At 41.1% G+C, this 26,080-nt stretch overlaps 1 protein-coding gene across 11 annotated transcripts in view; it reads right to left on the reverse strand.

The window, feature by feature from the left end:
- Positions 1 to 26,080, reverse strand: part of LOC149188857 (uncharacterized) — a 405,877-nt gene that overhangs the window by 256,770 nt on the left and 123,027 nt on the right. For all 11 annotated transcript variants that reach the window (XM_089411721.1, XM_089411722.1, XM_089411716.1 and 8 more), the window contains one exon: positions 3,666 to 3,977. In XM_089411721.1, coding sequence (XP_089267847.1) covers positions 3,666 to 3,977 — 312 coding nt within the window. The remainder of the gene's footprint in view (positions 1 to 3,665; positions 3,978 to 26,080) is intronic.

Raw genomic sequence — 26,080 nt, forward strand, 5'->3', positions numbered from 1 at the left:
AAGAGATGTCCAAAGTGAAGTTGATGATTTTGGATGGAGTTTGAGACAATATAGTCTCACACATATCTGGCAAGAACACAACCAAGGAGATGTGGGATGCTCTCGCAGGGCTATATCAGAATATTTCCGAGCAACGGAAGATGTTCTTGAAGGTAAATCTGCAAAATGCTAGGATGTAGAAGGTGAAGGCATAGATCCCTTTCTCACCAGAATTCAAGATATCTGGGATCAGCTTGTAGCCATAGGAGAAGCACCTCAAACTATAGAGCTTGTGCGTTTGGCCCTGAACAGTGTCTCAGAGGAATGGGAAATCTTCATTCAGGGCATTTTGGGATGAGATAAATTACCCAGGGGGACCAAATGTGGTCAGACCTACAACAAGAAGAGATGAGGTGATCTCTAGTAAAGAGCTCCATCAGCGGTAGCAACAGCAAGGGATCGAAAGGTGTGAAGGAGGAAGACAATGTGGCCCTTGCATCAAAAGGGAAAGCAAAAGGTCCTAGTCAGGGACAAGACTCGCAGGGAGAGAAGAAGAAGAAAAAGGATCTATCTAAGATCAAGTGCTTCAAGTGTGGCGAGTTTGGCCACTATAGTACTCAGTGTCCTCAAAGGAAGGACAAGAAGTAGAAGCAGGATCAGGTAGAAGCATCCGCAGAGATAAACCAGGTGTCTTCCCAGTGGGAGGATCAATTCGCCATGTATGCAACTATACCTCCATGAGTGAGGTGGGGCAATATGGAGCTTTAATCATAGAGTTGCATAGAGATTTGGGCAGGGTCCATTGAGGTGAGCATCGGATGGTGTTTCCCCATGGATCATTACCTTTTCTACAGGGGCCCATAGTATATAGTATCAGGAGAATTAGTGTCAGTTGGTGCAATCAGATTCCAAACTAACAGTTGTAGGCTAGTTGCAGTCAAGATGCTAAGGAGCGCAGAAAAGTGTTGATAGTAAAGTAGGAGGCTCAATGGCAGAGTCAACAACAACACAGATTTCCCAATAGACAAAGCAGAGGCTAGTAGCAATCAGATAATCAGGAGACAGTTGCAACATAGAGACACAATTGATTCAGTGTTTTGGATATATCTCAGTCGCAGTAGTTGCAACAAAAATTGAGAGGGAGTGTTGGTTGAGATGCAGTGCAGATGTAGAGTTGGCAATAGTCCAAGTTGAACAATGCAGTGTCAGTAGCAACACAGAAGCAACATGGTTCAGCTACAGTGTGTGGCGAATGAATCAACGTTAACACAGTGGTTAGTGGACAGTGGCAAGAAACTACAGTTGTCAAACATCAATAACATGTAAGGAGGATGTTGCAGAGATATGGTGTTGTGGCAGATTATGCAACACTAGAGAGAGAACACCTTCCTCGCTAAGAGAGAGTGTTAGTTTTGTAGCATCGGATGGTGTTCTAATCTCGAAATTTATAGAGGGGCTAAAACACGGGAGTTCTCCAAAAACCAGAAATCGTTTCTAGAAATTCCACCTAGAGAGAGCTCAATTAAATTAATTGACCATATTTAAATTTTTCCCAAGTCTAACTTAGGAAAACTGTTTAATTAATAGTAATTAATTGAGAAAGGTGAGAATTCTCTATAAAATCACACGGATTGACTCGGAAATGATCTCAGCCATCGGTTAAGTTTTACTCTTGGCCATTGGAGTCCCGATTGGAGATTATAGGAAAAGGTCGATGAGTAGATGGAGAAAGACACACCACAGTGAGTGAGAGCCAACGGTGAGAGTTCCTTGGGTAGTTCGAGCTAGCCATTCACAGAGTTCAAGCCAGAGAGAGGACAAAGGGGTAGAGAGGGGCAAAGACAATGATCCCGAGGTATATTTTCTAGTTCCAGAGAGACAAGAGAGGAGGCTGAATTATTTCTCTCGGAAGCAGCGCAAGGCTTGCATAGTTGCTTCAGTGAGCAATTCGGTTTTGTTGGAGAGGAGGTCGTTTCATTTTCCAGAAGCCGAGAGGATTTTCCTGGACGCAGGAAAAACACTTTCTCAGTCAGCAGCAAGCAGGACGAATTAATTACCATCAGTTATGGGTTGAGTGTGTGGCAGGCTGCGCAAAGGTGACGTAGAGCCTGCGCATAAGGTTTGGACGACTTGCTTTTGAGTTGTCAATTTGAGCCAGGATTCCTTGGAGACGAGATTAAATTCCCACAAGTTATTTTGCCAATATTTCTCTCAGATTGGATAGCCAATTGGGCATCCAAATTTATCGTACCTAGAATTCACTGCTGCAGAATAATAAAACCCTCATTTGCTGCACCGGTTTTCCCACATTGGATTTTTCCGGGGACAATTGTCCAAATTGTGTCAAATTTTATGTGCGATAGCATTTCTCAGTTCATATGTTTTCTTCTATAGTATTTTATTTCTTTAAGAAATTGTAGTGTGAATATTTAGTTATTTTGTCGTAAAAGAAGTAAACTGCATAATTAATTTATCAGTTAGAAGAAATAGTTTCAGTTGATGCATTTCAAGGAATTTTCACACTTTAAAGCCCTCTTAGTATTCTTTTCGTTGACTCCATTTTCCCTTGTCAAATTGGCACAAATCTCTTGATCCCTCTATCATTATTTTACTACTTTATACTACAAAGACATTGTTTTACTAGAGTTATCCCTTCAAATCAACATTGAGATTTGTCAAATTGGCACTAATCTCTTGATCCCTCTATCATTATTTTACTACTTTATACTACAAAGACATTGTTTTACTAGAGTTATCCCTTCAAATCAACATTGAGCTTTGCTGCTATAGCTTTAGTAATCCTACCTAGGGCCACCTCCCTTGAGTTGGAAAGGAGCCAACCTCAAGTGAGAGGACAGGTTGCTGAGGCAATAGTGGTGACCATCCTAGTAGTCCCCTCTTAGGTTGCACCCTGTGGATTAAGGATTTTATTATTAAGTGCGAGTTGGTAAAGTAACAAATACTAATTACAAGATTATAAATGGTTCTATGCTGTTTGGTTTACCAGTTTTATCAAGATGGACCCTTCATTTTCAGAAGTGTCATATTGCATAATCTGCTCAAGAAATATAATTCTTTAATCATGTTCATGCCAATTGCTTTTGGAAAAGGATTAGCACTGAATTTCAGCCAAGACTATTGAAGATGGATAACTTGCATTTAGATAGATTGGTCTATGCTTTGGAGAAGCTTGGTATTGGCTAAGCTGAATAGTATGTTAAAGTAATTTAGATTTAGGCGGAACTCTGCTTGTCAGCTACCTTCCTTAGATCTAAATGCATAAAAATATGTAAAAGCATTACAATAGTAAATAGACTAATGCATCTAGAGACATAATTCATTACCAATATTTGATTTCAATTTAATTAGCAGAGAAAACAGGAAAGTCTTCTTCCTTTAATTTAGGAACATCATGGAGAATAAAATTGAACAGGTTTTGAAGATTCAAGATGAGATGCAGTATGATATACAGGTGACACAAACTGAATGGTTTGGCAGTTTACAAAAGTTAACCACAAAATTAAAATCCACTGAAAGGACAGATAGCTAGTTGTTGATGTTTGAAAGACAGCCCTAATATCCTTCATGGCCATACAAACTAGGTCCATTTTCTTGCTGTACTTTTTCACGTGTGTGTGTGTGTGTGTGTGTGAGAGAGAGAGAGAGAGAGAGAGAGAGAGAGAGACTGTTTTGATGTCAGGTTCACCCAGATCAGGCTCATCATTTTGTATGTCAGTTTCCACGGTGTTTGGAGGCATGTCCACAGCTCCCTGGTCTTCAATATTCACTGACATATCTACTGAATCTGCTGCATCACCATCCCTCATTCCTTTTGTTCCAACTTCATATGTACCCTGATGCTTATCATTTAGAACTCCCTCTCTGGCACTCTCTTCACAAACTTTATGCTCATTAGGCATATCACTGCAATTTTCCTTCAACTCAGGTACATCAGCTTCATTTGGTTCCTCAGTGATGTGCTTTACTTTTGCCAACCCCTGAAATTTTGAGCAATTTTATGAAGAACAATAATTAATTCATAAGCTAAACATTGCATTGAAAAGATGCACAATGTTCATGACTAAAATTGGGATTAATGAAGAAAAAACAAAATAGTATTCAGTTTACACCAATGTAGATTTAATGGTCTCAAAAATGCATCAAACATTATGTACACAAGAAGCTTGAGTAGTGTGTTAGAATTGATTAGATTCAGCTCCCTCTAAAGAAGGCATGAAAACCCACATTGTAAGCATTCATATAATTCCAAATTAAAAGTTACATATATGAGCAGCTGATGTGAGCCTTTATTGAATAGAGATTGTGCCCTTGTGCAATACATAATGTTTGTCACTAGACCAAAACTTTATAGTCTTAAGTTTTACTTGACAACAGAAATTGTGTGCTCATCCAACACAAAATGTTTGCCACTAGACCAAAACTTTGTGGTTTTAATTTTTACTTGACAATGGAGTTGCCAGAGATATTGCAAGGAACATTACATATTCCTTTTTTTAGAAAATGCATCACAGAAAAATATTTATGAACATCAACGAAAAAAGTGAAAGGGTATATACAATGGAGCTTATGTTCTCTTCCATAGAGCAACCGGTGCTCAAATAAAGTCTGAATAAGCTACAGAATCTAATACTTGAGCATCTTTGATAAGCAAAGCACCCTTGTCCAACAAGGGGTGACATATTCATTATGCCACATAGCACAAAATGCAAATAGCCTAAAAAACAAACCAACGCCGGAGAATCTGAAGGTTGAACAAGGACGGAACTCTCAAGCACTGCCAGATTATAATGAAGAAAGAGCGAACTAGAGAGCGGTTGTCATCAAAGCAAACTAGATAGATGCTGTCATCAAAGAACATTGCTCATGAATGATTCAGCCCATAGAAGACGACCAAGCAATAATCTTCAATGAATGCCCAACAGCTCCTAGCCATATAGAATCCCAAAAAATATGTTTCACCATCTCAAAACAGTGACAAAAAGGGAAAAGTCCGTCTGACGGCCCACTCTTCCATTCTGGCTATAGAGGGGATCCCCTAGTAGATAACAAGCCAAGCAGAAATTCACAGCTTATAAGACAACTGAATTGACCAAACACTGTGAAGCTACACCCACCTATAATCCGGATCAACAGACATACATCTCACATTGAGGACTAAGGCTAGGGAATATCTTTAATGCAACAACAAGTAAAGCCAACGATAGTCATATTGCTGCAAGGGCCTACCAAAACTCCAACCCCAATTCCTCTAAAAACGCCCTAGCATCCATTTTAAGCAAATAGGTGAGTGACAATGAGGTAGCAACAAATAAATTTGCAGCAAAGGTGGCCAATTCATTGAAATGGAACTGCCAAGGAATAATTGTGGCAAAAAAGCTACAAGCAGCGAAGTTGACACCATTGAGCCCAAGTATCCATGACTGCGAACAACCAAACAACTCACATTGCCTTTGAGGTGTCAAAAATGTTGATGGGAAGTGTTACTCCTTATGTCAGCAAGTGTACACATATTTTTGCAGCATTTTTCACACCATTGTAAGCCCAAGGTCAGAAGTCAAAGCCTTGTAACAACCATGTGAGGCCCTGTATTAGGTGTCCTAGACCTTGTGTTTGGTTAGACCATGGTCAATTCCTTTCGGTTCTGTTGACAAAGTGTGGTCAACATGAAGAAGAGATCGTTTCCTTACAACAATTATCCTTTGGAGATTCTGACTAGTATTATTTACTTGTTCACTTGTTCCTTCGTCTAAGATCCTTCTAGCGATGGCACATGAGCTTTCATCATGAAATCCTTCACAAGGCCTACAGAAAGGGACAGGTTGATCAACCACATTGGTGGATTCAAGTGGATACGGCGGTCTCTGCCTATTGGGAGGACTCCTTTTCGGCCATGCATTATTATTACCCCAATTGTTCTTATTATTTCTAGGCTGAATATTTTGAAGCTTGATTTCATTCCATTTGAATTAGCGTAGCTTGCATGGCATTCATTTCTCTAGCATGCTCAATTCTCATTTCTTTGATCATTTGAGTTACTTCTTTAATTGGATCATGCTCTACTTCTTTCACCTCTTTTCCCTTAGTTCAAAACCAGGAATTTCAGACTTTCTAGATGCTTTTTTATCCTACCTCACGAACAAGAAAAGGAAAAGGGTCAAATTTGATAACGATATGCGATGCAGTGATGAGATCCTTCATCAACCAAAGAGGATCATAATTCAAGAGGGGACGTCTAATAAGCAGCCTATGGATTCACTTATGAGCAGACAAGTTCTCCAGATTGAGTCACAGGGATGAGATCTGATGCCATAGGGCATCCTTTGTATTGTATCTATAACCCTACTCTCTTAGATAGGATTTTATTTCTGTCACTAGCTAGTTTTCTTTTCATGCATTTTTCATATGTTAGAATACGTTTTCTATTCCATCAAATCTTCTATATATTTGATGATGTATAAATAATGGTTTTAATTTTGAATGGATATCTATTTGATGTTACTTTGTTTTCCTGGATACAGGATTCTGGATTCTCACATTCCTTCCAACGAAGCAACGTGTCCCCATGTATGTTGAATTTCCATGAACTTGGGTCTACGTTAGAGTCTTAAAATCACTGACGCTACCAAACCAAGAATCTCAACCATAAACTACTTTGCACGACAGTAATATAAAGCAGTAAATCACAAATGCACAGAACATAGACAACTTTCTAATTTTTCAACCCAACTTCGTTATATTAACAACATATAGTACAATAGTCTAGTGCTCCCATACTACGGATAATGGCCCTTAGTACAAGATACAAAACCGAGGCTTGGTGTCAGTCCATCGACAACCAATCTGCCCTCAACAAGATACTCTGACCATCTAGCTGATGTAGAGCTCCTCACAGCTGCCTTGGTCGTACCCTATACCTGCCCAATCCTTCGGCTCCCAATCTGCAGGACCTGCCTCTATCAATGCACCAAGTCCGTCTGGCCACTGAATCTCAGCTATCCAATCTGCTCTCTAGTTTTGCGTTCATCCGTCAAGGCCACAACACATCGAGACTCCTGTCGAGTTGTTCACAGCTCCACTGGTGAAAACCTCTCGATCTGCCCATTGTTGTTCCTCAGCTACTCAGGGACTTTAGCCCACTATGGTCTTCATGCGCTGTTCCGATGAAGGCCAACATAGGGCACGAAGGGCTGCCACCTATCACTGCAAGATGTCCATCTCCCACAATGAACATGGGCTAGGAGGACTACTCATCATCTGCTGTAGAAGTCCTTCTCCATACACAAGTCGTCTAAGGCTCCACAACTGCTCCTTTGGTTCATCAATCTTTGAGCTCAACAACCGCCTCTCTCGCAACTACCTTTGTCCATCAAGGTGTTGCTCACCAGGTTCCAACTTGGACACTATCACGCTATCCTCCAGCAAACCATAAGTGCCCAATCTCGTCCACACTTGGTCTTCTCTCACGCTGCCCTCCAACAATCCTAAGTCCACGTTGTAGCATTTTCACCTAGTTAGGGCATCCCCCCACTAGGGAGACCCTTACACATGGTTGCCCACAAGCTTCTCCAATTCTCCCTTTGCTTCTGCAATAGAGAAGCTATTGCACAAATCAAGGCACATCAATGTGTCCTTGCCTGGGACACCATCAATCCATCATACACGGGTCCTGAAGTGCCTGTTGTTACCTTGGCTGCTTGGTAGGCCTCCCAACTATCCATGTGGGCTCCTCCAAACAACTCTTAAGGCCTCCTACAAGCAGCTCACAAACTGACCCAAGCAATAGTCAACACTTTGACCCAATTCACAACAATCTTCTGCTGCAAGTTTGCTACTCAATCACTGTGGAATCTTTCACTAGTGTAGGGCATCTAATCATCATATTTGCCCCTCCTCCTTGACTTCCACAGGCTGCCCTTAACTGATCCAAATATTGGCCACATCTTGACCCAATACACCTCCACAAACGTTGTTGTCAGTAACTGAGGTGCAGTGCAGGAGCAGTATGCGTAACACGATGCAGCATGATGAGAGGGGGATGCAGTGCAAATGCAGTGTTGGGAGAATGGACCAACAGCAGCACGGATGCAGAGAGAGATGTCGTACAGATGCAGCAGTGGCAGTGGCAATGCCATGGGCAGCAGTACAGTATGCAGCAGTGCAAAGGATGTTGGGCGGGGAGGCCTTGCATCAGCACAAGTACTGGTGCCAGATAATCAAAGTGATGCTCAGTGGGGAGTATTACTAGGGCACAGTCCTCGCTAAGAGGGAATGTTGATTTTGGGTAGCATCGGATGTGCTCTAGCCATGAAAATTGGTGGAGAGGCTAAAGCATATGAGGTCTCCAAGATCTAGAAATGGTCTGGACAGATTGTACCCAGTTTAGGATATATTAAAATAATTAATATTTTTTATGGGTTCCTAAGTCTAAACTTAGGAAAAATAAAATATTAATGGGTATTAATATAACACTGGGTTAGAAAGTTCCAAAAGTCATGGATCAAGCCAAATCTAATCTTAGCCGTTGATTAGAGATTTAATCTCGGTCGTTGAAGGACCAACGAGAAAATTATAAGAAGAGGCTTGAGGGTCAGTTGGAGAATACACCAAAGTGATCAGTCATTCGATTTGCTAGAGCGGGGTTGCTCAGCAAAGTTGAACCAATGATCAGCAACGAGGGGCAGTGAGTACTGGACGGAGAGGCAAAGACAGTGCCAAGAGACCAGCGCAGAAGTAGAGAGCGAGAGAAGAAGCCAGAGCAGGCCACGCAGAGCCCAGCAGAGACAGCACAAAGGCCTGACACTGTTAATTTTAGGTATGCTCTATGCTGAGAGCAATTTTACTTTAATTTTCCATATTAGTTCAATATCAATTCCAAATTAGCAATCACATTTAGCATAATGGTAAAATGCAGATAGAACATAAACATAAATCGCAGAAGACAAGCCAAGACAAGAGGACACAAGATGTGGCACTAGCCAGGGACAAACACCGATGTGGGGAAACCCTTCATCAATTCTTCTTATATGTTCTTCAATAGTTCAACAGAGATAGAGAGAGAGTACATATACATTAGAAATCAACATTTTGACTTATCTAAATAAGAGCAGAGATCATCTCTAAGAAGATAACACAGGAGGTAGTTGAACTCAGTTGAAGGCATGCTACTTCAACTAATCTTCCAAGGTGACTCCATCACCATGTGGCACCTATCATTGTGTTGCACCATCATACCATGTCCAACATCACTGAGCTACACCATGCATCACACCATGTTGCGCCCCTTTACATCATCATGTTGCATACCTTTCATCATGCTACTTTGTGTAGTGCTGCACTATGCATACTGTTGTCATATACAATGTTGTCTACTTACAGCATTCATCATAAGACACCAAGGTTGCTTGCTATGGTGCTATGGCCTGCGGCCTAGCACATAGCAATGCCAATGTCTTCGAACAGCGAAACTGATTATAGTGACTGATTGTTGCAACAGCCCTAACAGATTCATCAAGCAACCCTTATAATCTGCAGCCTAGGCAAGGGAGACTTCTCTTCAACCGTGTTGTTGTTCTAGGCACAAATCTACCCCAAACCTATCCACGTTGTCTCTTGTTCTGAGGTGATTAGGCCTGCTGCCTATCACAGTTCAGCTGTCATCTACAGCTCACTCCAAAACCCCTTGATTGCAGTCCAAACAACCTTGATTAGGCTTGGCCTCAACAGCCCTACACACAGCTCCTTGATCCTTGAGACAACCCTTCTTGGCCCTGTTTGAACCCTCAAACAGCCCTCAAACTAATCCGCACTCCCACAGCAACTCGACCTCTAATCTAGGCTCTCCATGCTGTTCGTAAGTGACCTTACCACAATGTATCTTCTTGATGCGGCTAGGGCATTCTGCCATCATCACTGTCACTGTGTTTAGCTATGTATTGTGAAAATTCAATCACTGCAGCAACTAATTTACTTTTCCTACTTATTTCATCATAAGTTATTCATGAAATTACTTCAAAAAACATCAAAATAAATATTGCTGCAGATATCACATCGTAATACAGAAACAAAATATGCACACATTGACACAGTTTTTTTGGACTAATGTCCCCGAAGAAACCCAATGTGGGAAAACCGGTGCAGCAAGGGAGGATTTTATTATTCAACAATTTTCTTGTACAACAGGGTGCCAAACTTGCTTACCCACAGATAAACAAACTTCCAGCACTTCCCTAAACCCAGCGTAGGCCCTACTGACCTCTGCTACAGCCTGAAACCCTCTACGTCAGCCTACTGAGGCTTTACATAGCCTCTTTGGGCTTCTGCATCACTCTTGCGGCCTCTGTGTGGATGACGCAGGCCCTTCTGGTTTTGCGCAGTCTCTGCTGCCTCTATGTGGCTTCCTCTAGCTCTGCAACTGCCTCTTCTGCATTGATCTCCCGTATCTCTTTTCCGTACTTGCTGCCTCCTAACTGCTCTCCAGACCACTAATTCAATTTATCAGCAAACCCCGCTCCAGAAATTGAACTGACAAGGCTCCCTCAATGTGTTCTCCAAGTGCCCCTCAAGCCTCCTCTTATACGTTTTCTGTTGACATCTCAACGGTCGAGATTAAGTCCCTAATCAACAGCTAAGATTAGATCGGGCTTGATTCATGTCTTTTTGGACCATTCTAACACAGATTCATATTAATACACATTAATATTTTATTTTCCCTAAGTATAGACTTAGGGACTCCATTAAAAATATTAATTATTTTAATATCTCCTGATCTGTTTAGAATCTACCCAAACCCTTTCTAGTTATTGGAGATCTCATGTGCCCCAACCTCTCCACCAAATTTCGTGGCTAGAGCACATCCGATGCTACCCCAAATCAACACTCCCTCTTAGTAAGGACTGTGCTATAGCAATACTCACTGAGTATTACTCTAATCATCCGGCATCGGTACCTGTGTTGATGCTAGGCCTCCCTGCCCAACATCCTCTGCACTGTTGCATCCTGTACTGCTGCCCATGGTTCTACCACTGCCACTGTTGCATCTGTACGACAGCTCCCTCTGCATCTGTGCTGCTACTGGTCCTTTTTCCTAGCACTACATCCGCATTGCAGCTTCTTCTGCATCTGTGTTGTTGTTGGTCCTTTCTCCCAACATTGTATATGCACTGCAACTCCCTTTGCATCTGTGTTGTTGTTGGTCCTTTCTCCCAACACTACATCTACACTGCAACTCCCTCTTCATTCGTGTTGCTAACACACTACTTCTAAAAGGGGTTATTTACCATCCCCGTCTTTTCCCTGAAGTAGTCAAATTTTGACTTTCCAAGGACCTTGGTGAGGATATCTGCCACTTGTTCCCCTATAGGAGTGTAGCTCAACTATACAACTCCATGTTGGACACAATCTCTGACAAAGTGACACCGGATATCAATATGCTTTGACCTATCATGAAATACTGGATTCTCAAAGAGTTTGATGCAACTTTGATTATCACACATGATCCTGGTTGCCTCCATATTTCTTTTGAATAGGTTTACCAACAGTTTTCTAAGCCATATGGCCTCACACGAAGCTATGCTTGCTGCCATATATTCTGCCTCATACGAGCTCAAAGCCACGGACTTCTGTTTCCTACTGCACCAGGAGGTTATTCCTGATCCAATGTTGAAACAGTACCCAGAGGTACTTTTCTGATCCACTGAACTTCCTGCCCAATCTGCATTAGTAAATCCTCTCAACCTGATATCCTTCCCCTTGTTGTAAAAGAGCCCATAATCAATTGTTCCCTATAAATACCTGAGAACATGCTTGGCTGCTACCCAGTGAGCCCTCTTTGGTTCCACCATGAACTGACTGAGGGTGTTGATAGCGTAGCAAATATCTGGCCTAGAATTGACTAGATACATCAAGGACCCTATGAGCTGTCGGTATAGGGTGGGATCGACATCCTTGTCTTCTGATGCATTAATCTTCTTCCCGCTGGTGGTCATTGGCGTAGACATAGGTCTAGAGTCTCCCATCCTGAACCTTTTCAGAATTTATGTAGCATACCTTCCTTGCCCAAGGAAGATTTCTCCTTTCTGCTACCAAACTTCCAACCCTAGAAATAGTGCATTTGTCCCAGATCCTTCATATCGAACTTTGTGGCTACATTCTTCTTATAGTCTTCAATGAGTCTGGATGATCATGTCAGGAAGAGATCATCCACATATAATACTAAGATAAGTGGCTCGCTCTCTACGACCAGATAGTAGAGATTCGGATCCACGTCACTCTTGAAAAACCCCATCTTCTGCAAGTAGCCATCTATTCAACCATACCACGCTCTTGGTGCCTGCTTCAGCCCATACAAGGCTTTCTTCAGTCTGCATACGTGAGACTTCTTCTCATGAGTTTCAAAGCCCTGTGGTTGTTCAATGTATACTTCTTCTTCTATTACCCCGTTCAGAATGTCGTCTTGACATCCATCTAATGGATCTCCCATCCCAACTGGGCTACAAGAGATATCACGGTCCTAATAGATGTATACTTGGCTACATTGGCTACCGGGGTGAAGGTTTCCTCATAGTCAATCCCTTCCTTTTGACCATACCCCTTAGCCACAAACCTGCCCTTGTATTTTTCAATACTGTCGTCTGCAACATATTTGATCTTGTAGATTCTTCTTGAACCTACCACAGATTTGTCATGAGGCCTTGACACCACCTCCCAGACATCGTTTACCATTATGGAGTTATACTCCACCATTGCATCTAGCCTAACCTGATGCTGAGCTGCCTCCTTGAAGCTGGAAAGCTCTCCATCCGAAGCTACTAACGCCAGATACCTGTCTGGTTGTTTTCGCTCCCTTTTTTGTTCCTTGGCTCTCCGATGAAATTCTCTGCATCACGCAGAATCTGATGAAGTTCCCTACTAGTTCTTCCTCTGCCAACAGGTGCTTCTGTTTGCTCCTCTTCCTCATCCTGAGAATCTTCCTGATCTGAGGAAGGATTCTTCACTTCTGTTGGCTGAAGAGGCATGACCAACGGATCCTCTTTCGACTGCTCCTTGGAAGGCATTTCGCGAGATCGTCTGAAAGCTCTGTCCTCCATGAACTTTACATCTCATCATACTACTACCTTCCTGCTCCCTGGAAGATAGATCCTATATGCCTTAGCGTTCTCCCTATATCCTGCAAGATACCCCTCTTCTGCAGTCTGATCCAGCTTCTTCCTCTTTTCTTCGGGTATGCAACAATATGCCAAACTCCCAAATATCCTGAAATGACTGACTTCAGGTGTCTTCCCAGTGAGGACTTTCTCTGGAGTAATCTTGCCCAATGCCCGATGAGGAGTCATGTTCTGAACGTAGACAGTTGTGTTGCATACTTCTGGCCACAAGAATTTTGGCATATCCTGATCATACAACATGGCCCTAACTGCTTCTACAATAGTCATGTTTTTCCTTTCTGCCACCCCATTCTGCTCCGGATTGTAGGGAGTTGTCCACTCTCTTCTGATGCCCTCCTTAGCGCAAAAATCAGTGAAGTCCTTATCAACATATTCTCCACCATTATCTGAGCGCAAGACTTTTATTTTCTTACCTATTAGATTCTCCACTAGAGCCTTGAATTCCTTGAATCGACTAAAAACCTCATCCTTGGTTTTCAAGAAATAGATCCAAGTTTTCCTCAAGTGGTCATCAATGAAAGTAAGGAAATACTCGGCACCGCTGAGAGCTTTGACGGACATAGGTCCGCAGATATCTGAGTGTATCAATCCTAGTACACTCTTGGCCCTGTGGTCGCTCCTAGGAAATGCTGCCTTGGCATACTTTCCTAGAGCGCATCCCCTGCATACATCATCTTGTTCCGGATTCCATAATCAAATCCGGAACTCCTATTACAGTGCTCCTGAGAATTCTCAAAGCTCCATGGTGCAAGTGGCCCATCCTTCTGTGCTATAGTTCGTTCAAGTCTTTGTTCCCATGACTGCCTATTAGTGCCATTGGAGATTCTAGTTGTAATCTGTACAACCGATTACTTTTGATCCCGATCTGCACTTTCTTTTTCCAGCTTGGGTGTTTGACGGATACCTTTTCTTTGATGAAGTAGACGTCATAGCCCTTGCCTTGTAGTTGTGACACGGAGTGTAAGTTCATCCCCAATCCTGGCACATGTAGCACATTTGTGGCACGGAACCGCTCTTCTGATTCTGTTTGAAAAGCTATGGTACCCTTTCCTACTGGAGTACACTTTGCCTTGTTCCCCATGGTGATCTGAAAGTTCATCTTCTCTTCTCGATATTCTGAGAAACACTCCCTGATTCCCGTCATATGCCACGACGTTCCACTGTCTATATACCATACTTCTGATGATGCAGCACTAGTCATGCACGCCACTTCTTCTTCCAACCTAGTAGCCAACATAGAGAAATCGAAATCTCTCTCTCTTGTGCAATCTTCTGAAAATCTGCGTGAGTCCCCTAAGGTGGATGCCTCTACATCGTGGTCTTGACCCATAACTGATTTTCCCTTTCTGTCTCTGATTACTTGCTCTGATACCATGTGAAAATTCTATCACTACAGCAACTGATTTACTTTTCCTACTTATTTCATCATAAGTTAGTCATGAAATTACTTCAACAAACATTAAAATAAATATTGTTGCAAATATCACATCGTAATACAGAAACAAAAATATGCACACATTGACATAGTTATTTTGGACTAATGTCCCTCGAAAAACCCAATGTGGGAAAACCGGTACAGCAAGGGAGGATTTTATTATTCAACAATTTTCTTGTACAACAGGGTGCCAAACTGGCTTACCCACAAATAGACAAACTTCCAGAACTCTCCTAAACCCGGCGTAGGCCCTACTGACCTCTGTTATAGCCTGAAACCCTTTGCGTCAGCCTGAAACCCTCTGCGTCAGCCTACTGAGGCTCTACGCAGCCTCACTGGGCTTCTGCCTCACTCCTACAGCCTCTGCGTGGATGACGCAAGCCCTTCTGGCTCTACGCAGTCTCTGTTGCCTCTGTGTGGCTTCCTCTGGCTCTACGTCTGCCTCTTTTGCGTTGATCTCCCATCTCTATGTTCCGTACTTGCTGCCTCCTGACTGCTCTCCAGACCACTGGTTCAATTTCTCAGCAAACCCCGCTCCAGAAATTGAACTGACTGGTCTCCCTCAGTGTGTTCTCCAAGTGCCCCTCAAGCCTCCTCTTATACTTTTTCTGTTGAAATCTCAACGGTCAAGATTAAGTCCCTAATCAATGACTAAGATTAGATCTGGCTTGATCCATGTCTTTTTGGACCATTCTAACACAGATTCATATTAATACACATTAGTATTTTATTTTCCCTAAGTTTAGACTTAGGGACTCCATTAAAAATATTAATTATTTTAATATCTCCTGATCTGTTTAGAATCTGCCCAAACCCTTTCTGGGTATTGGATATCTCATGTGCCACAACCTCTCCAACAAATTTCGTGGCTAGAGCACATCCGATACTACCCCAAATCAACATGTATAGACTACGGCTAGGGCATGTTTTTACATCAGTTATGGATCCTCCAAAGCTGGGCTATAACCCTTCCTTAGATCTGCAGCTAGGGCTCCTTTAAGGCCTCCTCATGTCTGCAGATTACGGCTGTAAAGAAGTTCCCCTAAATAGTGGATAGATCTTGCTGCGGCTATGTAGCCTCTTTTGACTATGGTTAGGGGATCCTTTAGGCAGCATATAAGGGCAGGTTTGCGCAGCGTATAGGAGCAGGTTTAGGCTATGAATAGGAGCCTCTTTACTGCGGCCAGATGTCCTTTCTTGGATTGCGGCTAGACCACCCTCTTTAGGACTACGGCTAGACCACCCTCTTTAGGACTACGGCTAAGGCAGTATTAGACCTCTTCATGACTGCGTCCAGTGTTCATGCTTAGACTCCTTTCCTCCTGTGTCTAGGGCTTCATCCTCCTAGATTTCTCTTGCCAATAAAACCCAAAACAAGTGGAGGGAAATCAAGAGTGAATTGTGTGTCTAAATGAATATCAAGCCACCTACTTTTATACTAAAACGTTGAGCACAAGTGGGGGTTATTTGGTTGTTAGTCGACCTTGACGAATTGTCCCATAACACAAATAAATTCATATCTCCATGAATACATGTCGGAATCGGATGATCTTTAGATTAATCCTACACCTCTCGATGACAGGAATCCAAGAAAAATAACAACTTTCATAAATAAGATGACCCACATGGAGTTTGGCCCTAGTTGCCAATTTTAACACTCCCTCTCAACTAAGGAGAACTCCATTTGCTAATCCTTCTGCCAAACTGTGCTATCTCTGCCATCAGTGCCCTGCACTGCTTTGCTCTGCTCTGCTCTACTGAACCATCAAGAAGAGAGTGATTTATACGACTCTTACTCATCCTAGATCAGTTCCAAAAGAGAGTGATTTATATCACTCTTACTGACCCGAAGTCAGTTGCATTGATCCCAAATCAATATCAAAAGAGAGTGAGTTATATCACTCTTACTGACCTGAAGTCAATTCCAAAAGAGAGTGTCTCAAACCACTCATATTGACCTGAAGTCAGTTTCACTGATCCCAGATCAATATAATCCTAGCATAGGGAGTACGGTAGTAACACGATGCATCCATTAGTACTACTATGGTCCCTATCCTCATTTCCCTGCTCATTGGCCAGATGAGAGGTACTTCTCATGTGTCCCAGACTGCATGGGTAGGATGTCTCGGCAGGAGAAGGATGAACCACTCATTCTGCCTACATGTCGCAAGGGGTATCCCAGGGGAAGGCTGAACCACTCAACTTGTACACAACAAATCACTAGGGGAAGGCTGAACCACTCACCCTATGACTGTGTCTCAGCGGGAGAAGGATGAACCACTCATCCTGCCTACAAAGCAAACCACTAGGGGAAGGCTTGAACCACTCACCCTATGGTTGTTCATCGCTCCAAGATGTACCGCCAAGCCCCCTGGAGCTCCCAGAGCTCAATGTCCATATCATATAAGACCCTTAGGAGAGAGTCTCTCCACGACTCCTAGTCGTTCTCGGAATGTCACAAACTTGACCTTTCGCAAGGGCTTCGACAGAATGTCGACGACCTGCACATCAGTCCCAATGCGATGGAGCCTTCTTGCTCATCGATGTACCATATCCTAGATAAAATGGTACCTAATTTGTACATGCTGGAGCGATCATGGAATACGGGATTCCTCAATAATCGAATCCCCCTCTGGTTGACACAGAAGATCACGTTGGTATCCATCATGTGTACAAATAGTTCACTGAAGAGCTTCCTCAACCAGGGAGCTTCATACGAGGTCATACTCATAGCTATGTATTCAATCTCAGTGGTGCTCAAAGCAACTGTCTTTTGCTTCCTGCTCATCTAGGATATCGTAGCAGAACCCAAAGAGAACCAGCACTCAGAACTTCAGAAGTGCTCTTGCGATCCTCCACATTGCCTGCCGAGTGAGCATTCGAATAATCATGTAGCTTCACATTTCCAGCAGTGTATCTCAATCCATGAGAGATTGTGCCCTGAATATATCTCAGAACATTCTTGGCACCAATCTAGTGAGGCTCAACCATATATGAGCCCAACATGCTAATTGCAAAACATATATCCAGACGGGAGTTCACCAAGAACATTAATGCTAGAATGAGTTTATGAAACTCAGAGGAATTTCTCAAATCAGGTCTGGCATCCCTACCACATAACTTTTGAAAGTTAAGCTCCATCGAGGTAGTCACGAGCTTGCAGTTCACCATTCCAAATCCGGAATCCAACTCCCTCTTACTTTTGCAAATGAGAGGGTCTGCACCTATCAGAAAGAGGCCGTCCTCAGAAGGTGCTAGTATGAGAGGTCTTTCATCCACAAACTTCAAGCAAAAGGTTTGGATCAGCTTCACTCCTAGTGAATCTCAGCTTCATCAGACAACTATCAATCCTCTCATATCAAGCCCAAAGTGTTAGCTCTAAATCATAGAGAGCTTTCTTCAACCTCCATATATGAGATTCCTCATCATGAATCTCAAACCCCTCGGGTAGTTCCAAACCTGTGGACCTGCTACATGAGGGGAATGGTCCCCTTGTAAGATTTTCCTTCGGTACATCTCGGACATGTACCTTCATGCTCTTCTTGAATTCAGGCATCCCTATCACCATCTAACTCACATCGGGTAGGGCCCCTAATAAGTAGAACTCCGGTGCTACAGATGAGATGTGTCAACTGACATGGTCCCCAATGGACTTCTTGCAACTTGATACAAATTGCCAATCATGAACTCAAGGATAAAAGCATCTTTGAAAATTCTATTTTCAAACACGTACCTTTCCATCAATGAATGCCACCTTGAAACCTTTGACTTCTATTGTCGAAATGGACACTAGGTTCCTCTTGCAATCAGGTACATAAAAAGCTTCTTTTAAATGAATCGAATTACCCTCATTCAATTGAGGGGTAACATTCCCTACACCCTTTCCAGGATAGGTGGCATTAACTCCAAGTATAATCCCACGATTGTTTCCATCTCTACCAAATTAGAGAGGACACCCTTCTATATGATGAAGTGCCTTGAAGCACTAAAATCAATAAGCCAGATTCCCAAAGAGTCTGGAGGAGAGGGCCAACAACATTTGATTCTTCATACCTAGGGTCCCTTGCTTTCTTTGAAGAGTTGGCCATTTCCTTGAAGACCTGCATTCCTTCCATCATTCAAGATGTCCCTGGAATGATTGCTATCATCATCAAGTGATGTGTCCCTACCATTTGGACACTCCTTCGCATAATGGCCGAACTTATTGCAAGCAAGGCATCTGCCTTTCCTTCCACCCTTAGATTTGGACTTCCCATTGAAGTGATCTTTAGGTAGGCCATCAGATGCTTCCGTTGCGCCACTCGGATAATATTCACTGCTTCGACTTCACCCTTGGTGAATTTGAAGAAAGGTGAGGAATTCATTAATCCTTTTGTCCTTTCCAACTGTCTCCGGTGATTGCTCTTTCACTCTTGCTTGGGCTTTGTCTTTGCTCACCTCTGATACCATGTTAATTTTAGGCATATTCTATGCTGAAAACAATTTTACTTCAATTTTCCATATTAGCTCAATATTAATTTCAGATTAGCAATCACATTTAGCATGATAGTAAAATGCATATAGAACATAAACATAAATCGCAGAAGACAAGAGGACACAAGATGTGGCGCTAGCTAGGGACAAACCCCAATGTGGGGAAACCCTTGATCAATTCTTCTTATATGTTCTTCAATAGTTCAGGAGAGAGAGAAAGAGCGTACATATACATTAGAAGTCAACATTTTGACTTATCTAAATAAGAGCAAAGATCGTCTCTAAGAAGATGACACATGAGGTCGTTGAACTCAGTTGAAGGCATGTTGCTTCAACTGATCTTCCAAGGTGACTCCATCACCATCTGTCACCTATCATTGCGTTGCACCATGTTGCACCATCATACCATGTCCAACATCACTGAGCTGCACCATGCATCACACCATGTTGTGCCCCTTTACATCATCATGCTGCTTTGTGTAGTGATGCACTATGCATACTGCTATCATATACAATGTTGTGTACTTATATCATTCATCATAAGACACCAAGGTAGCTTGCTATGGTGCTATGGCCTGCGGCCTAGCACATAGCAATGCCAATGTCTTCGAACAACGAAACTGGTTACAGTGACTGAATGCTGCAACGGCCCTAAAAGATTCATCAAGAAACCCTTATAATCTGCGACCTAGACAAGGGAGACATCTCTTCAACCATGTTGTTGTTTTGGGCACAAATCTGCCCCAAACCTATCCATGATGTCTCTTGTTCTGAGGTGATTAGGTCTGCTGCCTATTACAGTTCAGTTGTAATCTACAGCTCACTCCAAAACCCCTTGATTGCAGTCCAAACAACCTTCATTAGGCTTGGCCTCAATAGCCCTACACACAGCTCCTTGATTCTTGAGACAGCCCTATTCTTGGGCCTGTTTGCACCTTCAAACATCCCTCAAACTAATACGCACTCCCACAGCGACTCGGCATCTAATCTAGGCTCTCCATGTTGTCTTGAAGTGACCTCACCACACTGTCTCTTCTTGCTGCGGCTAGGGCATTCTGCCATCATCTCTGTGACTGCATTTAGCTATGCATAAACTGCGGCTAGGGCACGTTTTTACATCAACTATGGTTCCTCCAAAGTTGGGCTATAACCCTTCCTTAGATCTGCGGCTAGGGCTCCTTTAAGGCCTCCTCATGTCTGCGGATTAGGGTTGTAAAGAAGTTCCCCTAAACAATGGATAGATCTCCCTTATTTGTTGCAGCTAAGTAGCCTCTTTTGACTATGGTTAGGGCATCCTTTAGGCAGCATATAAGGGCAGGTTTGAGCAGCGTATAGGAGCAAGTTTAGCCTCTTTACTACGCCCAGATCTCCTTTCTTGGACTGCGGCTAGACCACCCTCTTTAGGACTACGGCTAGGACAATATTAGACCTCTTCATGACTGCATTCAGGCTTCATTCTTAGACTCCTTTCCTCCTACGTCTAGGGCTTCATCCTCCTAGATTTCTCTTGCCACTAAAACCCAAAACAAGTAGAAAGAAATCAAGAGTGAAGTGTGTGTCTAAATGACTATCAAGCCACCTCCTTTTATACTAAAACGTTAAGCACAAGTGGGGATTATTTGGTTGTTGGCCGACCTTGACGAATTGTCCCTTAACACAAATAAATTCTCATCTCCATGAATATGTTGGAATTGGATTATCTTTAGATCAATCCTACACCTCTCGATGAGAGGAATCCAAAAAAATATCAGCTGACATAAATAAGATGACCCACATGGAGTTTGGCCCTAGTTGTCAATTTTAATAGAGAGACTGCGTCATCCACACACAGAGCACCTAGAGTGACGCAAAGGGTCCCAGAGGCTGCCCAGTGCCTCAGAGGGCTGATGCGGAGAGGTTTGAGGCTGACACAGAAGCCAAAAGGGCCAACGAAGAGCTTCATAGTTGCTGGAGAGGGTTTCGTGGGACGGGTTTTCTGAATACCTGTTTCCGAATAGAGGTATTGTTGCCGTGTATTTTTTCTATCGGGTGAGTCGTTTAGGCACCCAGTGGTACTTAAAGAAATACTGCATAATAATAAACCCTCAGAATAGCTGCACCGGTTTCCCGAATTGGGTTTTTCCGGGGACATTTGTCCAAAAATAACGGTGTCACTTGTGTGTTTGTTTTCTTTCAGCTGATGATCTGTAGATATTGAAACTATATTGTGTTTATTTCATTATTTATATGTTTTAAATAACTTGTTCATAATTTACAAGTAGAATAAATAAACCAGCAGAATACAAATTAATTTTCTAACGGATAGACTTAGAAAATTCAACAATTCTATTATAAATACATTTCCTTTAGCAGCTTCTTCTATCTCATGCCATCCAATTTTCTTGCACATTTCCACATTTCATTTCATTGATTTTTTACTTGTCTTCTCACTGTTTGTGTGGACAGATTTTAGTGGTAGTCAAGATACACTAAATTTGCAGACTTTGGCGCAACGAGAAGGTTCTTTAAGAGGTTGTCTTTAGGATTTAGTTTGCAGACCCTAAACGTTGTTTTCTTGGACATATTGCTATAAGAGGGACAGCCAACGAAATCCTCCATACCTTTTCCCTCTTTTGTTGTCTATTCTTGATCCAAGACCTCACAAATTACGGGGTTGTAATCCTTGTATCTTATTAATCATAAAGGATTTCAAAGCCTTTTTATTGTCACAATTTCCTCAAGTAGACTTGTAACTGTTGACCACTACATGTCAATGACCCGTAGCAGTATACCCCCTTTTTCGCAAAAGGGATAGCGCCTGATCGATGTGTTCCTACCATCCAGCTATCATCATCAGCCTGAGGATCATCTTATAATGTAAACTCAGTCTGCATGTGTATAATGTAAATAATCTCAGCAAATCTGTGTCGTGTATGTAATCACCTAAGTAAACCTATTTTTCTGGTGACGTTCTACTTTCCGGGAGGTTTTTTGTCTCACCGATCCATTCTCGGATGGTCGGCAAAGTTTTCCTTCAGCCTTACCCCAAAGCTGAAATGGATTTTGTCACTAGGATCTTAGGAGAGTCCTAGTGTTCTAGATCGTGTCTACGTAAAAGTGATTTGGGAATAATCCTAACTATTTAGTTAGGTTATTTTATTACAAATTGTTTGCTCTACTAGATTATATTTGTGTCACAGAACTAGGTACTCTGTGAGGGTCTTTTGTAAATGGGTTTTTCCACTTGAGATGTAAAAAAAGTAAAAATCATAATGTAAAGTGTCTTGAGGGTTAGAAAAATAATTTATCCCCTCATAGGTTAATTAATTAAATTTTTTGACCAAAATTAATTAAAACCCTAAACTATAAATTTAATTAATTATAGGTCTTAAGTAAATTTAAATTTTCCAAAGGCAAAATTCGTGGGTCCTTAAAATTCAAATTTTAAAAGGCTCAGGGACTAAGGTAAATTGATTATTTTGCTAAATTTTAGGTCTTTGGTTCCTTGGGTTAAGTCAAAGTCAAAATTTTGAGGAAATTAATTCAAAATTTTAATTTTTGAATTAATTAAAATACATTTAATTGAAAAATTTGAAATTTCCTCAATAATTAAAATTTCGATGGATGAGATTAAAAGAAATTTTTATCATCATCAACGGTCAAGATTACTTTGACAAGGATCACTCAAACTAGCCGTTGGAAGATTCATCTTTAAATACGAGGTCAGTTGTCAGTTAAGATGATCCGATCTTTGGATCGTGTACTAAACTCTCAAGATCTCTTGTATACTTTTTTGAATTAATGCAAAAGTCTTGGGGGTTTCAACGTGCTGTAGTGTTCCTCTTCATGAATTTATGGTAACAATGTTTTAATTTATGTTGAATATTATGTGAAAACTATCAATCAATAGCTCTCTTAAAATAATCTGAATACAGGTATCTTATTCAGTTTGTTGGATCTAGGGTAACATTTTTTATTTTGATTGAAGTAGCATGTATCTCTATTTCTTCATAATTTTATTGTTGTTCTATTTCTCTACTTGATTTGATGGTCGATCTAGTGTTTGCAGAAGATCTCTCAGGTTCTCATTGAGCGTTTGGGGATAGTTCTTGGTTGGACCAGCCAACTCTCAACACACATTTTCTGAAGAGCCTACTTCATATAAGCCTCAGGGTTTATCTAACGATAATCTTTTTTCTGCAAGGTGTTTTTGGGCTATTACTTCTCTAAAATTTCAAAATCTTTTAAATATTTGGTGGAAATTTTGATAGATCTGGCTATTAAGAGCCTTAGATTATCAGATTTAGGAGCGGAGTTGGACTCATACTTTTCAGATCTGATAGATCTGTAAATTGTTTGTATAGATCTGTAAATTATTTGTGTAGATCCGTTATTTACTTGTGTAGATCTGAAAATTTGTAACATAAGTTTGAATTTTAACACTTGGGTTTTCTGGATTTTCTCTATTTTTGTACATATTGGGTATTGGGTTTTTCTCTTTTCATTTGTGCAGAAATAGATCTCATAAATCAGCCAAGAAAATCTTCAAATCTAAGCTAGATCTAGACCCTGGAGGGCAAGATCTGGGGGCTCAAAGATTGTTTGCAGGAATAGATCTGAGAAATCAGCCAAGTAAATCTTCAGATCTGAGCTAGATCTAGAACCTGGAGGGCAAGATATGGGCTCAAAGATTATTTGCAGGAATCGATCTGAAAAATCAGCCAATTAAATCTTCAAATCTGAGATTTTTTCAAGCAGTTCTAGGGGTTTTGAGATAGATCTAGGCCCTGGAGGGCAATATCTTATCCCAAATCTTTTTACAAGGCCAACCATTAAAGATTTTGCAATAAATCTGAAGATCTGAAGAAAAATAAAATTTTTCAGAACAAGGGTTTCATGTTTTGGGGCTCTTAAGCCTAGATCTACCTTCTCCTAGCCCAACGCTAGTTCTATTGGCTCTGTGCTAGCTCTCATTTGCCCTATATTCCCCTTGCTCCATTTCTGGTTTGAATATTTGATTTTCTAAAGCTAATCATTGGTGGGTATTTGCAAAAATTTGGTAAAAATTTGTATTTCAGATATTGAAATTTTTTGGCAACTTGGGCAAGTGATCTTCAAAGCCTAGGGCCTAAGGGTTTGATCTCTAAACCATATTTTTCCTCACTGTTTGCTACAGTAGTCATATACATTTCTAATAGTGGTGAAAAACACATCTAAGTGGTTTGAAATTAACTAAAAATTGCTAAATACATTAATAAGTCATTTATGTTTGATGTGTATCAAGAATTTGGCCTAAATCTACATTTTGGGTTACTGTTATCTCTGAATAATTATGTTTCTGAAGGCTAAAATATAACAGTGAAAAATTTTCATATGGGCTAGCCTAAAATCAGTTCCTAAGTTGTCTAATACATTAAGAAATTAATTTCTTGAGTTGGGCATTCATCATTAGGCTTATTTCATGTTTTAATTGTTGGCTCTAATAAGTATATCAGATCTGATATAATTACAGAAATCACATCACAACAGACTGAAAAATTTTGATAATTCATGTGGGCAAGTTTGAAAAAATTTTGGCAAATTTTTGGCATAAAGATATCATTGATAGCTCACTGTTTTCATTGTCATATTGCTACTGTCATAAAGTTTTTCTTATTGCTGTCCTAAAAATTAATTTCTGAAAATTAAGTACTCTGTCATGGAATTGTGATCAAATGCATATCCTTTGTTTCATAAACTGAGTATTTTTTTTAGCATTTGTTGATATTGATATCGAATTGCAAACTTGTTTTTGTTCTCTTTGAGCTAAATTGTATCAAAAAGATTTGAAATAAGCTGGTGTTTTAACTATAGTATCTTCAAGAGTTTATTTTCTAAGTCTCCATCTAAAAAAAGGCGAGCATTTCATTTGGGTAATTGAGGGATTTTGCAGCATAAGTGTTTTCCCATTCTCGAGTCTAATTTCATCTCATCTTCTGGTGCATTTGCATATAAGTTAACTTTGCATAGATAAAATTTACTTCCAAGCATAAGCTTGGTCGATAGACAGATAGATCTCCATCCGTCTTTTCTTGAGAAGCTTGTTTTAATAGTACTTAAACAGTGACCTTGCAGTTGTCAGAGCCATAGTTCTCTGCAGCGCCGGAGGCACCGGGTATGTTAGAATTTCAGGAGAGGTATCGTTAATCACACCTTAGTGTGCTTCTCCTGATCTTCTCTTTGCCAATTACTACGAAATCGAGCTCAACACAGAAAGGATTGAAGGCTTCACATTTAAATAGGCATTTAACTAAAATTAACCAAGATTCTTGCATCTCACATTAGTTTTAGGATCTGCATTTCATATAAAATAATCATTCATCTAAGCAGCAGTTGTTAATCAATTACTTGGACTTAATTTCCCTAGCAAGATTGTTGACTCCATAAGGCACTGGGATCAATTGTTTAAAATCTAATCAAATCCTATAAGTCTTGCTAAATCTTAATCAAGTACCTGATCACTTCACTGTGTCTCCTGAACTGGTTGGTTCCCAACTAGTTCTTCTTCATTCCACTTTTCCATAGGGTCTACCACCCTTAACCTGCAATAGGGAGACGGCTTAAACGGAGAGATTGGGGATCAGGGTGACAGTCCTCGATTTGAGCCATTGTCACAGTGCCTAAACATTCTGTGCGACAACAGTAACCATTCTTAATCTTTCACTTGTAACTTTTGGGGAAAGAGTAAGTGTTTCTCATAATGTAAGCTCTTCCCAAACATGAGTCCCTCATCTCTATGAAAGAGCTTTCGCATTAGTTTAATACTAAAAGATTTCTTTGCTTGGGAGCTTGGGGATCATCCCCTTGGCATCACACTCCATCCCATTCCTTCTCTCTTTTGAGAGAAGGTCCCTCTTTCATGGTGTTTGATTTGTCCTCCATCTTTTTCTTGAATTTAGATATAGTTTGTGAATCTCTCAAACTTTCATTTCATGCTAACTTTCTTATTCCATATGCTTATGCTTTCTCTTTTCTCACTTCATTGTTAAGC

Source organism: Pinus tabuliformis, chromosome 3_1 (genome assembly GCF_031772625.1).
Source record: "Pinus tabuliformis cultivar Carrire ecotype Pingquan chromosome 3_1, CPIR1, whole genome shotgun sequence".
Classification (NCBI taxonomy): Eukaryota; Viridiplantae; Streptophyta; class Pinopsida; order Pinales; family Pinaceae; genus Pinus; species Pinus tabuliformis.